General features: G+C 51.7%; 4 protein-coding genes across 4 annotated transcripts; 2 read left to right on the forward strand and 2 right to left on the reverse strand.

The window, feature by feature from the left end:
- Nucleotides 1-20: 20 nt before the first annotated feature.
- On the reverse strand, nt 21-1,862 carry LTHEOB_538 (Cytochrome p450; the record flags this gene model as incomplete). Its single annotated transcript, XM_035514518.1, has 8 exons — nt 21-245; nt 297-487; nt 537-714; nt 768-954; nt 1,027-1,043; nt 1,095-1,300; nt 1,351-1,627; nt 1,674-1,862. The coding sequence occupies 8 exons, from the start codon at nt 1,860-1,862 to the stop codon at nt 21-23; spliced, it is 1,470 nt and encodes a 489-aa protein (XP_035369297.1).
- Nucleotides 1,863-2,831: 969 nt separating this feature from the next.
- On the forward strand, nt 2,832-5,689 carry LTHEOB_539 (Transcription factor Cmr1; the record flags this gene model as incomplete). Its single annotated transcript, XM_035514529.1, has 6 exons — nt 2,832-2,959; nt 3,015-3,153; nt 3,208-4,347; nt 4,398-4,430; nt 4,480-4,586; nt 4,639-5,689. The coding sequence occupies 6 exons, from the start codon at nt 2,832-2,834 to the stop codon at nt 5,687-5,689; spliced, it is 2,598 nt and encodes an 865-aa protein (XP_035369298.1).
- Nucleotides 5,690-6,475: 786 nt separating this feature from the next.
- LTHEOB_540 (A-pheromone receptor PreA) lies at nt 6,476-8,155 on the reverse strand (the record flags this gene model as incomplete). The annotated part of the gene is made up of 3 exons (XM_035514541.1): nt 6,476-6,751; nt 7,500-7,847; nt 7,904-8,155. 3 exons carry the CDS (start codon nt 8,153-8,155, stop codon nt 6,476-6,478), a joined length of 876 nt encoding a protein of 291 aa, XP_035369299.1.
- Nucleotides 8,156-9,790: 1,635 nt separating this feature from the next.
- Nucleotides 9,791-11,946, forward strand: LTHEOB_541 (Kinesin light chain; the record flags this gene model as incomplete). Its single annotated transcript, XM_035514552.1, has 2 exons — nt 9,791-9,858; nt 9,912-11,946. 2 exons carry the CDS (start codon nt 9,791-9,793, stop codon nt 11,944-11,946), a joined length of 2,103 nt encoding a protein of 700 aa, XP_035369300.1.
- Between the last annotated feature and the right edge of the window lie 2,465 nt (nt 11,947-14,411).

The raw sequence follows: 14,411 nt of genomic DNA on the forward strand, positions 1-14,411 counted from the left end.
CATCCCGGAGACCAATAGCCCTAAGACCTGTTACGAAACATGATCTCAGCTGCTGGGTTGGGAATGACTCTGATGTCCCGCGCAATGTCCTGCGGGCGCTTATCACCTGGCTTCAACATGATGTCGTAGTCAGTGAGGATCTTGGCGAGCAGCATCTTGATCTCGTAGCTGGCAAAAAATCTGCCGGGGCAGGCGTGGCTGCCAACGCCCCAGTGGAGTTGGTCTGTGTCGTTTGTCGTGACGAACTGCGCGGCACATGTCAGTTCACCGCGTTGGATCGAATGGGACAATCTCACCTGATACTTGGCCTCGTTGCCCGGTTGGGAGCGGAGACGCTCGAATCGGAAGCCATCGAACTCTGAGGCGTTCTCAAAGAGTGATTCGTCCAGAGCATTAGCGCCCGCTGCAACGCCGATATGAGTGCCCTTCGGGAGAACGAGGCCATTAGACAGCTTAACGTCAACCTCACACCTTCGGTTCATTGTAACTGAAGTGTTGTCAGAGATGATGATACAGGAAAGGCTGCTTGCACGTACCGAGACCCGGGGGCCGGAACCTCTGGGATTCCTTTAGAAAACTGTCCATCTTGCGCAGACCGGCAACACTGGCCTTCGTCCAGACATTCCCATGCTTCTTGCGGACTTCTTCCACCTCGTCCCGCAGCGGCTGGATGTATTCTGGATGGCTTGTGAGATCAAAGACTGCTTGTGCCATCTATGATTCTGTCAGCTCTATGTGCATTTTCAGCAAGAGCACCCTGAGCTCACCGTCATGGACGTGGTGTGGATTGCCACTACGGAAATGAGCATCTGTGTTTTAGATACGTAGTGAACGTCCTTGGCATTCTCTGGGCTCGAGTTGTCGATAATCCACTGTACCATGTCCTGCGGAGGCTTGTACCCATCCTCACTCTCCATACGCCTACGGCGCTCATCCATAATCGGCTTGAGCATTCTACCTCTTCAGTCAGCATAGAACCCCGGCCGTGATACGGGCAGAACTCGCCTGGCACCATTGTCAAGATACGTATGGACTTTGCGGATCTGAATTGGTCAAAATGCTGCCCGCGCGGAGAAAGTTGCGTGGTAGCGTACCTCGGGAATTGCATATCGAGCAAACGGGTGCAGGAACCGCGGATACTTCCATAGCTTGTCGGACCCGACGAAGCCATCGATGGTATAGCTCAGCGTGGCATTGATCCAGTCCGGATTGCGGTTCAATGGGAGGCCAACGAAGATGCGCCCGGAGAGAAGCGCCACCAATGCAGATAGAGTGGGATACAGGCGCACTGGCTTCCAGTCTGTTCACCGGCGATCAGCAAGGCTCTTGGTTGTAGGAAAGACAGCATACCTTTGCAGTCGCCAATGTGCTGGCTGACGGCGAAATCAACCTCTTCCTGCAGCTCGCCAAGGATCCTCACAATGTTCTTGGTCAGGTCGATTTTGACAGAGTGAACCAGCGTGTCGTTAACTCCAAGTCCAGTGTACTTGCCGATGAATCGTTCCGAAACCTGCTTCTGGAAACTGAGGATGTTCTCGGGCTGATTCTTGATTTCATTGAGAAAGCGGGTGGGCACGATGACCATGGAGTGATGGGCCGTGGGGATGGTGAAGGTCGAATCCTTGAACTGTGCATGCCGGTTAGACCAGCATGATTGGGACGTGGGGACTCACCTTTTGGTACCCGGCTTCCAGGGCGTCGCCAAAAGCCGGTTCCCCGGGATTTCCAAGCACCGGGGAGTCTTCGATCTTCTTTTCACGGCTGATGAACCACACTCGAATGACGAAAAGGGCGATGACGGCGGCGACCCCGGCAATCGCTTCCGGGGCCTGCAGCGCCTTTAAGACAATCTGACTGCTCATGGGGGGTCTCGCGCTCGGGCTTTGCCTGCTGCCTGTGTCGAGAAGAGATCAACACCCTTCAGGCCCGGCGCTCTTATATCGAACATGATGGTGAAGCTCTCCAGAATGTAAGCATCTCCATCGGAACGGCCTTCGGAAGTGTGGCAGTCTCGGTGTTCCGGCCTCCCGAAGGGTCGGCAGCGGCACGGTTTTGCACGATGAAGGATGATAACGGGGGGCCAAGATGCGTACGGACAGATAAAAATGGACGAATCCTTCAGAATATTGATGCAGGGTGGTGCATTCGCCTAGAACGACCTGGGCCGGCTCGCCGGACCGCCGCCCTGGATCCGAGCCGGGATGAGCTCGGTTTCGCGTTTGGGTTTGCACGGTTACGTTATCTCTCCTGGGACGAATAGCCAATGCTGCGATAGGATACGAGCCGATTAAATCCGGGCACATGCATCCCAAAGTGGCGACAGGGTCCAGTGGCACCAGGAGGTTCGTCCGGCGCGGGGCTGGGGTGAGCCGGGGCAACGTTCCCGCCGATGTGGGGCGCTGCGTCCTGAAGCTTGACTTGGGTGGCATCTAACCGCTGAAACGCATGCGTAAGCTGGGCACGATAAGGCCCCGGCAGCATCGCAGCCGCAGAGGGGCACTTGCCCGGAAAAGAGGTCGGTGCTTACAGAGCGACGCAGCCACAAGGCAGCAGCATAAGCTGCTTCCAGAGGCGAGGCGAATCCTACCACCTATTTGAAGTTGCTTTTTCCTCACCAACCAGCGGCAGCGCCCCGACGGGAATGCCCGATTGGTGCGCGGGGCTATGTACGTCCCTTAGCAATCCTCAGCAGGTGGGGCTGCGCGCTCTGAGCACGCAATAGCGAATGCAACCGCGATTAAAGTAACCGAGCGCGGAAACTATGGTCGTGAATCGCCCTCGGAGTGAAAAAGCGCAGGCACCACGGCCCAGCTGGATCGGCAAACCGCAACATGACTGTCTACTGCACCTTTTGTGGAAACGGCTTCTCCAGAGCTGAGCATCTGGAACGGCATCTGCTGATCCACAACGATGCGAGGCCATTCAGCTGCGAAACATGCCATTTGAGCTTCAGACGAAGGTACCTTTCTTGTTTCTGTCACGGAGAAACGTCAAGCTGACGAGCTGCCCTCCAGAGACCTCCTCCGTCGCCACATCCGCAACGCACACGCCCCGCCCACCGCCGATGATCCCCAGGGCATCGCGAAACCCCCGGATAGAAGCCCACATGCGTGCATCAATTGCGTCAAGAACAAGACTAAATGTGACAAAGATGTCAGTGCTTCAACCGCAGTACGGGTTTGAGTTTACACTAATGGTTCCCTGCAGATGCCGTGCACGCGATGCGTGCAACGGGGCTGGACGTGCGAACCAAGGCCATCCCGGCGATCGCAGAAACATCCCAAAGCAAGTGCAGAGCAGGACAAGGCACTGGACCGGGAACAGTCCAGCTCCGCGGCGTCGACGGCAGACACAGCGGCTGATGAACAGGGCCCGGCCGTCCACGATCAAGACGCTGTTCTGCAAACACCCTCTCCGCTGGCCACGACTCTATTTTCGCTAGACCAAATCCCCGCCCCCGATCCGAAGGCCTTCATCGATCACAGCCATCTCAGCGAGCCGTCGCCCTTGCTTGCCGACATTCCCCATGTCCACCAGCTATACTTCGAGAACACCGATAACCCAGACTTTGGCTGGCTGGACGATGGCATGATGCCAGGGTTGACCATGGATGGGGAGTCGATAGAAACATCTCCAGAGCCTCCGAACTCGGCGAGATTGCTCTATCCCCCACCGACAATGACGGCCGACTGTGGCTCCCCTCTACCGCCCGTGCCAGCTATGCAGCCTGGCTCAGATTACTTTGGGACGTATGAAGCTTCCCTGGAACCGCACAAGGAGACCATGCAATCTCGCGACGACCGGCTTGAGAAATCAGACGTCGACATGACGAGCATTGCTCACGGTGCTGTGTCAGAGCCTACACTCAATGCAACACCACCATACGTGGTCGAGACCTTTACCGCAGACGCGCGAGATCGTCTCATTATGGTCGTCCAGCGTGTTTTGCACATGGGAAGCCAACGCTCAGGGGCTGAGATGCAGGGTTACCTGCAACTTCCTCAACCGAATGTCTTGGAGTCTCTGCTGCACGGTTTCATGCAAAACGACCAGGCCTACTTCGACCTCATCCCCGGGAGATTTCTCGAGACCTCGGTACTCGTGCAATCAGGAGACTACGGTACTCTACCTGGTCTCTTTCTCCTTCTGGCTCTGGCAAAAGGCGCAATATGCAGTGGCAGTGCAGACGGCTGTGCATTGGCCGACACACTTATGAATGCTTGCCTAGCAGCGCTATCCGATGTCACGGTCAAGACATCCCACTGGCAGGGAGGCTTCAAGGCCTTCCACTCTTTATTACTACTCCAAGACCTGGCAGCTTGGAGTAGCAGCTCAAATACCCAAAAGGTTGGACATGCCCCGCCACTGAGACTTATCCGTGTTAACCCAGTGGACAGATTGGCAGGTCCATGTGGATGAAGGGAATCAAGGTACGTGTACCCTCAACCCCAGGTTCGGGCAGGCCTGACTGGTGTGTAGATGCTGCATGAGGATGATTTGATGGAATACAAGCCGCTCCAGCTCGGTCCCAGCGTAGACAAAGAGGCATCCTTCCACCTGTGGAGGAACCGGGAGTATCAAAGCAGGTAAGATAAACGGTGACAAGGGCCTGATGTTTGAAATCTCTAACGACGATAGGCTGCTACACGCATGGCTGCTGACTGATTTGGAGATGAGTCTTTTCAATGACTGTCTCCCAAAAGTCTCAGCGAAGGACATCCGAGCCGCCCTTCCGGAAAGCCCGCTTCTCTGGCATGCCCGGTCCGTTGACGAGTGGCTTTCTGAGTATCAACGGATGTTCGCAGATGACAGCCCACAGACCCAACTGCATACTGAATCCTTTTCAGAGGCAGTCCGCAAGTTCATCCATGGAAGCGGGGATTCCTTGCTACAAGGCAACGTCTGCCCCACCAAACTTCTCGGCGTCCTCCTTCACTCTCTACACTCACTCTCCTCCCATCTTCATTACTCGTTCGACTACATGTTCCCAACATCCGATCATGGCTCGTACTCCGTTTTTACTGCCTCGAGGGCTCTCTCTGGGGAGGCACAAGTGCTTCTCGAAAGATGGCTAAAGCTCTACAATACGGTAAAAGCAACATCACACCACGGGTCATCAAACACAAAATACCTCATCATGTACCACTTTATTTGGCTGAACCAGCTTACCTCCTTTCCTCGAATCGAACGCATGCTCTGTCAGGGGCAATCCATCAATCCCGCAACCACATCTTCATGGCTCCGTCTGCGGTGGGAGGGTGACCTTCCACGAATACTATACCACGTCGGCCAAGCCATCAAGCTCATCAAAGACCTTCCTGCCCGAGAAAGGCCAAGTTGGTGGGCTGCGGCAATGTACCGAGCCATCCTCATCGCATGCGCCTGCTCCCTTGCATACTCTGCCATGCCGCGCCCATCGCCGTCAGCAGCAAGCGAGGCCGGATCGCGGCGGCCAACGAGGGTCGTGGCAATTGACAAAGAGCTTGCGGACAACTCCGTTTCGCAAGCTTACCTCGACGAGATGATGGACAGCATGCCCGCCCTCACTTGCAAGGACGGCCGTCTACTTTCCTTGGATACACCCACCAACGTCCTGGATCACTCTCTGCACGTTTGGTCTGAGATGGAACCAGAGCCGCATGCTTCCAAGTGGCTACTCACCAAGCTCAACTGCCTTCGAGAGCTATAGTAACACTCTACGTGACTACACTATGTGCTCTTTCGCCTCTCGCTTTACTTTTCTCCTTTAAAAAAGAGCCTAGCGTAACATGCTTTGTCACCATGCCTTAGAGAGAATAGAACGGTGCCATAGAAAAAGAGATACTATGAGCGAAAAACAGTTTATTGTACATATACATGGAATTTCTTACCGCTGGGAGGGGCTGGGATTGCTGTTTATCGTTTACGACATAGATGAAATGACATAGAATTTCAAACGCATTATCTTCGTCTCATAGCTAAAGGTATACGCTGAGTTACAAGGATAGGCGGGGCTGCTAGCTGCGATAATACTTGCTAGACTTGCCGAGATCCGTAATGAGGCTGCGTTTATAACTTTGATTACCTCTTAGCCGTGCCTTGTGAAAACAAATAGCTCGGGCTTTTGGCAAGATTCAGTGCCGTCAAGCTGCTTAGTTGACATTCTAAGTTTTCGAACGGCTAGCATCGACGCTCTCCAAAGGCACTGCGAACGCTAGAACTGAGGTCATATTTTTTTCACACGCAGTCAGTCACTCTAGATATTTATGACATGCTCTTGAGGGAGGCGTTGTACAATATATATCTGGACTGCTTTAAGAAAGTCTGTCGAACTGCAATGAAAAGGCCAACAGAATCACCTATAGAGGAAGTAAAACGAGCGTCACTCAGGCCCTGTCCTTAATCGGCACCGTGGGGGCGACCCTCGTATAGTTATTCAGTACCCAGACCTTCTTCTCCACCCCCACATCAAACACCTTCATCCTCAGATGCGCCCCTACCCCAGAGGGTTTTCAGAATCGTCACTCCTCATCCATTCTTCCATCTCATCATACTCTGGGGGATCCGCCCCATTGTTCTCTTGATGCTCATCATACACTGGGCTCGTTTGCTCCTCGCTGTATTCGGGAACTGGCCCTTGTTGTTCGATCTCAGGCTCGTTCGACTCCGCAGGGTAGGTAGCCCCAATCTCCCGAGCAATGTGATCCTCCTCATCCAGCTCAGGCGCTGGCTTGTCCAGAGTATTGTTGTCGGGCATGGCGGAGGTATCGGGCTTTTCAAACAGTATAATAGCTTGTTAGCTCAAATATATTCATCAGACCGATTTCAAGACATACGAATTGGAATGTGGTATCTTATGAGGTATTTATTACGAGAAATGGGATGAATTGAGATTCCATGGGTGTGTATTTGGTAGGAGAGGGTCAGGAACTCGAAGGTTATGTGTAATTTTCGTGTGTCTCGTTACGCAACCGCCTCATTGTTTCATTGGCCAAAAGGCCAAACCCACGGCAGTAGCGCAGCTGAAGCTCTGTGAGCACAGGCCACTCACGTTTCCTTCCAGATCGTGGCATCGATCTACTGGATTACATTCAGGCACCAGTGAAGCATGTGCCGATATCATGGCTGCCATCACGCAAGGCTGAAAGATACCAATGCGGCGTGGCTTGCAGCGGGCTCTGTTGATGACGTATCGCATGGCGAATCAAGTATCATAGTGGCATACGGGGCCAAAACGCCACCAATCCTCCTGCCATCTCAGCCTCGTCGTACAAATTTCAGTCCACCATGCTCCGCATAGCATCCCATCAATCAAAATTGCGTCGTAGAAAAATGGTAAAGTAGCAGTGAGTAACGGATCAAGGCATCCGTGTCTACAATTTCGTCAAATATGAAGTATATAGGACAACACATATTGCGAGGTACGTTCCAAGAGCAAGTACAATATAGCCGATAAATAGTAGTGCGACCTTTCGAACAAATGTCAGCGCACGCCTTATTTTTGTTTTGTGCCATCTTACCTTGTGTTCATCGTTCCACGGGACTGTCCAAAGCGGTCGTAGAACAGCCACAGAGAGGCCGACGACGTAAGATATGATGGCGTAACTAAGGAGCATGACTGGAGCCTGGAAGATAAACATGGCCGAGAACTTGGGTTTATCCGACACAGTTTGCTTCAGTGCATCAATGAGCTGATGCCCCCTCCCAAGCTCATACGTCCCCAGCAGGATTGTAAGATGGAAAGCGACGATAACCGAGAACAGACTCAGGACAAGGCTTCCGTACCAGAAGCCATGAATGACCCAGTGGTAGCGCGCAGCCTGATCCCACTGGATCGAGGCTGTCACGGTTGATGCCACCACTGTCCCCTGCATGGATCGACAAGTCAGCAATGAACGCAGCCATGGGACCAGGAAAATCTTACCGCAAGGCAGGTGGAGCCGAACTCCAGCCTTTTTGCTTCCATCCATGATGCCAACCGTGTCTGCCTTGTATCTACGTCATCGGTCTCCAGGATGCTTGTCAGTCCGAGCTCGAGGCAGTGCCAAGGGTTCGTCGTGACACGAATGCAGACGGTCAGCAGACTCTTCGCTGAATTTACCAGGGTGTCTGTGGTGATGGTACTTCTCCGGTTCCAACTTTCGAGGATCGTACGGGTGGCTTGTTTCAGCGTCATGGGGTCGGGCTTGATTTTGCAGTAGATAACGAGCAAACCAGTAGGTGATCCTATGGGTGCATATTCTGTCGAAGCGTGCAAGGCGAGGCTTCCTCTTAAGGCTGCTGCTCAGCCTTGGATTGGTGAGTCATGTGCCCATGCATGCGTGTTTCTCAGCCTCACGGGGGTGCAGCCTCACGAATCCACCAATATTGTTGGCTTTTCCGAAAACCTACTGACTCGTGCGCTAGGCTACTGATGCTCCACGATTTAAATTGGTCTTGTGGACCACACCGCCTGGATTTTGTCGAAACGCTCATGCTTGAACGCACGCGATGAAGAAAGCCAAGAAAATTATCCGCCAGACACTCCGAAACCTTCGGAAAGCGACAGATGAAGATGAGGAAATTCCCTATGGTTTGAAACTGCTGCATCCGAGAGGAGAAAGCGCTTTGGGCGTCACAGTTGAGTGCGTGGTCAGTAGACCGAAGCTTCCGGCTTTTACTCACATATCACGTAGCATTATCATGATCCATGGGCTTGATGGTAATTGGAAGGATACGTGGAGCAAAAATGATGTGTTCTGGCCTCGGGACTTCTTGAAGAACGCCATCGACCACGCCCGGATCTGGTCCTATGGTTACGACTCACGAACGATTGGTTCAGAATATGGCGAAACACTCCACGGTCTCGGCGGACAGTTGGTAGAAGCGATCGTTGCAGCAAGGGAGAGCACAGATGTGAGTTCCGCGACTGGAATAGTGAGTCGTGATCAGTAACAACCTTGCAACCTCTAGACAACGAAGTTACCCATAATTTTCATTGCTCACAGCCTTGGAGGTATACTGCTGAAGCATGTAAGCATTGATATTATTCTTCGACGGCACTTGAAGCATTTCGCTCGTCTGACGCTGCACAGGCACTTATTCTTGCAAGCTCGGCAAACGAAAACCACCTCATGCAGAACAAAAGTGTCTTCGTTTCTACTTATGGTGTAGTTTTCTTGGGAACTCCTCAACAAGGCGTAGGCGGAGCTGAACTACTTGCTACCGCCCTCGATATTCTGTCCACATTCAAAAAGACCAACTCCACTTTCCACAGATCACTTGAACGGAATTCGGACTGGTTACACTCGCAGGCCAGTCTATTTACCCCAATGGCTTCTAATTTTTCTATCAAATTCTTCTACGAAACAGTACCTACAGAGATGGTAAAAGGCTATAGCAAAGTGGTTAGTCAAATTGGTTCTTGGATTTCGACTGCAAAAGCTGACGAATTTTATCAAGGTCGTTCCTCGGGCATCTGCGGTTATCCCAGGTCTTCAAAATGCGGAGCAAATTGCACTTAATAGAGACCATATTAGTATGGTAAAGTTCGAGACCGAGACTGATGATGCGTATATGAAGGTCGTTAGACACGTTACAAAGATGGTCAAAGATGCTCCAAGGGCAGTTGACGCCGCGTGGAGACGTCATACACAGCAGCTCAGTGAGTGCCATTAAGAATAACTTTTCCGAGCCAAGGGCCAATTCCGAGCACCCCAATGTGCTGACCTTCCTGTCTGTAGCGTTTTCCAAGACGTTCAAAACCGGTCTCTGTACTCTCCGACTTGCCGCTCCGCCCCTTTTTGTAGGCAGGGAAGAGCAACTCAAAGAGATGAGAGAGCTATTGTCTCCAAAGGACATTCACCACCGCATAGCTCTAGCAGGCCTTGGTGGCGCTGGGTTGGTATCTTGTCTGAACAGCCACGAATACCCGAAGCTAACCAGCAATACAGAAAGTCTATGATCGCGTTGAAATATGCGTTGGACCTAAAGAAGGCAGAGGACATGACGTCGATTTTTTGGGTCAATGCATCAAGCCGTTTCCAAATTGAAGAAGGCTACCGATTGATTGCAAAGGCCGCCAATCTTCCTGGGGCAGAGGAGGAAGATGCAGATATCCTCCGGATTGTCTATGAGTGGTTGTCCAGTGACAAGTGCGGTGAATGGCTTATGGTACTGGACAATGCGGACAGGTTAGACGTCTTCATGGATCGTCTCGAAGAGGGCTCTTGTCAAAAGCCGGTTTGGAACTTTATCCCACAGAACTCGCAAGGGTCCATTATCTTTACGACAAGAGACACCGCCATCGGATACAAGCTCACAGCCGAGGCTGAACGGCGGCCAATCGTCAAGATTCCAAAGATGCCCCTGGATAGGGCGCTCTTACTGCTTGAATCCAAAGTGGAATTCAATGTGGGGGACAGACGGATCGCCGAAGAGCTTGTCGAGCAATTGGATTGCCTACCAATATCGATAATACAGGCATCGTCATATATGCAGCAAATGCAAATTGGTGTAGCAGAGTATCTGGAACGCTACAAGGAGGATGAATCCACTCGAGCAGTCCTGCTCCAGCACGAGATTACCAGCCTCATGAAAGGTACGGAAGACTCGCAAGAGCATGAAATCCACACGTCTATCGTCAAGACATGGGCAATCTCATTTGAACAGATCAGGAAAGCCAATCTGCCAGCAGCCGAGCTCCTTTCCCTCCTGGGGGTCCTTGATGGTTCTGGATATCCAAAGTTCCTTATCGAAGCAATATATTCCGATTTCGCGAGGTATAGCGCCGCAACGAAGGACTTGCTCACCCTTTCGTTGATATGGCCGACAACCGATGCATTCGAGATTCACTCCACGGTTTACTGGGTCACGCGTGCATGGCTTCTCAATCGGTCAGTGTTCGGAAAATGGGCGGAAGAAGCGTTGTCACTGATATCGTCTAATTTCCCCGACGAGGACTACGACTCCAAGCAGTGGGAGAAGTGCAGGCAACTTCTACCACATGCCAACGTGGTGCTGCAGCGTTCTGTCTGTGCAGATCGGCTGCGCCAACAGCGTGCCAGGCTCCTCCGCACAAGTGGCGGTTACCTACACAGGCGCGGCGATTTCACGAATGGCTTGCAGAGACTCAAGGAGGCGCATGAAATCGGAATCAAGATCTCCATGGATGATTCCTTCATTTGGGGAACTTATGACCGCATTGGATCTTGCCTAGGAGAAGCAGGCCGATTCCGTGAGGCTGAACCTTATAGTGAGAAGGCCTTTGAACATTTCAGGGACCTCCACGGCTTATCCCACAAGGATACTCTCGAGAGCTTATCGAGTCTGGCAACTTCCTTGAACGGTCAGGGGCGATACCGAGAGTCAGAGAAGCTCTACCGCCAGGCGATGATTGGGTACGAGAAGCTTCATGGTCCCGATCATCCGCACACCTTGATAGCAGTCAACAATCTCGCTCATTCACTTCGAGATCTCGAACGACTTGAGGAAGCCGAAATGCTCAATCAGAGATGCCTGGACACGAGAAAAAAGGTCCTTGCACCCAACAACCCTCTTATATTTGTGAGTATGAACAACCTTGCATCCATTCAACTCAGCCGCAAGAAGTACCCGCAGGCCATTTCGGTATATCGGGACGCACTAGAAAGGCTCGAGGAGATCTTGACCACGAAACACCCCACCACCTTATCCACAATGAATAACCTGGCGGCTGCATTGAAAGGAAATGGGCAAAAGAAGGATGCTCAAGAAATGTTTGAGAAAGTTATTGCCCTCAAGGAAGAACACTTAGGGTTGAATCACGTGAGCACATTGCGGAGCCTCTATCATCTCGCATCAGTTCTAAGAGACCAAGGTTTTATTGAACGAGCCAGGGAGACGTGCGAGATTATGATTGAGAGAAGTGAAATTGCGCTGGGCTGTGACGATCCAGAAACACTAAGAGCACGCAACTTGCTTTCAGACATAATCCAGCAAGGTCGTTAAGAGAGATGGCCGTGTTCCTAGCCCTGAAATCATTTAATAGAACGAATTTCCGTATCACTACTCTCAAAGGCTTAAACTGCCACTTCCTCGTCCATCGTATCTCTTTTTCCCTATACCCGTGCTTCCATATCTTGAAACCGGACCCATGTTCATACTCCTTCTGCTCGTGTACTTGTCCCTTTAGAGGAAGCATAACTGATCAGTGATTCTTACATTCTCCAAAGCACAGCCCGTCTCCGTCACAGCAATCGCAGTTCTCAGAGGGACCGGGAACCTTTCCATCCAAGCCGCACGAAGGGCATGGCCCAAAATCCCCCCTCATTCCTTCCCAGATCTTGCCTTCACCATTACAATCGTCACATTTCTTCCACGTTCGAACGGAGCCCCTTCCTCTACATTTAAAGCATGTATCATTTGCAGCGCCACAAGTGCAAGATCCATTCAAGTAGCAATTCGGATCATTTTGACCAGGGCAGTCTTGCTTGTGGGGCATAGCCGTGAAGGACCTTATTAAATTACGTTAGAAGCGTGTATATAAGACGCAAGCTTAACAGAACCTTTTATCTTCAATGGCTTAGCAGCTTGTGATAGCCTCGTAGTTGGAAAACGCCGGGGTGGTATTTCTTGGAGAGAATGAGGATAGCAGCCTACTCGCATAGATACGCATTAACAGCCTACGAGTTAAAATAGAGAGGTCCCAAGCAAGGCCAAGGCTTACTGTGCGGGGCGCTGGTCATACATCCGACAGGGAGGCAGTCGTGGCAGCGGATCATTTACCAAAATTGATTTCATCCATCAGCAAGGCTGACGACATCCATCTGTAAGTGAGTACATCGTCTTTCATTCGACCGTCATCGAACACATGTCCTAATCCGCTATCATGGCTGGGTCCTCCGGTCCAGACTGAAAACCCTGCAAGGGACTTGATCACACTTTTGACTGCCCTCGCTCGAAGAGAGCTTTTGTTGGCATGGCAGCGAGCGACTGTCCTGGTGGAGAAGATCTTGCTTGAGGGCCCCGCTCTGAGCCTTGCTGAGGTGGCGATGCATGTCAGCGTGCATCCTTGCAGTTCCTTCCAAAAGATGCCAGCCGCCCCCTCAGCTGATCCGAAATGGGGTCTGGCCAATCGTACATATTGGCTGAGGGATTAAAGCGATCTGGAACTCTGTAGGCCATGAAGATAGCACCGAGCACGTCTATGCAAGCATTCAAGGCCATCATTGCGTTTTCTACATTGCGCCACTCGCATTCTAGTGACAGATAGAAACGAGGCCGGCTTGAAGTACTACATTATCGTGTGATGGAAGTCCTGATCGACACGCAAACGGCAGGCTCTACAAGTGGTCAGTGATAAGCCGTAAGATTCTCGAAGTTTGCTACCTTCCAGGATCACCGATATTATGAGCCACATCTACGCTCGAAGTCAAACATTCTTTCAGTATCTGGAGAAGCTCGAACCAGTCATTCAACAGACCAGGATGGGGCGTTTACCGATTTAATTAATTGTGAGAAATAGTCATGGCTTAAGAAATGAAGAAATCCTTGACTTCGAAGCACGGAAGGTCATTTCCGGACTTCCAGCTGTAAACTCCAACCCACTTCCATACACTGCCATCCACTGACCCACAAACCCCGAACATTGTTTCATGAGAGCCATTGTGACACCGAACAGCTGTAAACCTACCCTCTATACCCCCAATCGGGATCTGAGACAGAGGTTGGAGTAACGCACCAACTTCATATCGTGCGTCATCATTGCAATTGCTTCGAACCATTATCCGTATTTCTCTTTGAGACGTCGAAGAGTTTGCAGGGGAGTCATCATATACGTCGAATATATGGACTCCCCATCTACCGGCCAACTTGTCATCATGGAAGCTCGCCCATTGTGTTCTGTTGAAATTTCCAGACGGAAAGTAAAAGGAGCTTTTGGTACGGTCACAACTGGGTTGACGTGGTGCCCATGTAAAGCCATCAAGGCCCTCCACACGTGGTACACTGGAGACCAGGAATCCAGATCGCACAATTGTTTGCCAGCCACCGAGGGTAGCGCGCCATAGTTGCAGGGCGTCTTTGAAAGGATCAGTTCCGGATAGAAGACTCCAGATAAGCGGACCATCACCCGGTCTTGTCGTTTGTCGATGGCTTAATAGCATTGAGGCCTCTTCTCTGTCCACGAAGCCGTCCTCGATGCGTTCTCTATTCAGCGCAGCTGGATAGTGTTCCTGGGGACTGCGCTTTCTTGGAGGGAGTAGGTGGGACGCAGCCTGAAAGAGAATTGCCAGGTCAATGCTGCCAAGCTCAGCAACTGACCTCAGGCATTCTTGGAGAGAGATTGTCCGGTTATCTTTGCACAAGAGGTACATGTATCTTCTGCCTCTGAAGGCTTCGAGGAGTGTCCAAGCGCGGACATGCCAGTCGCTGACAAGTATCTAATCCATGCCTCAGTACATATCGGCGCATGT

Source organism: Lasiodiplodia theobromae, assembly GCF_012971845.1.
Source record: "Lasiodiplodia theobromae strain AM2As chromosome Unknown scaffold_2, whole genome shotgun sequence".
NCBI classification, from domain to species: Eukaryota; Fungi; Ascomycota; class Dothideomycetes; order Botryosphaeriales; family Botryosphaeriaceae; genus Lasiodiplodia; species Lasiodiplodia theobromae.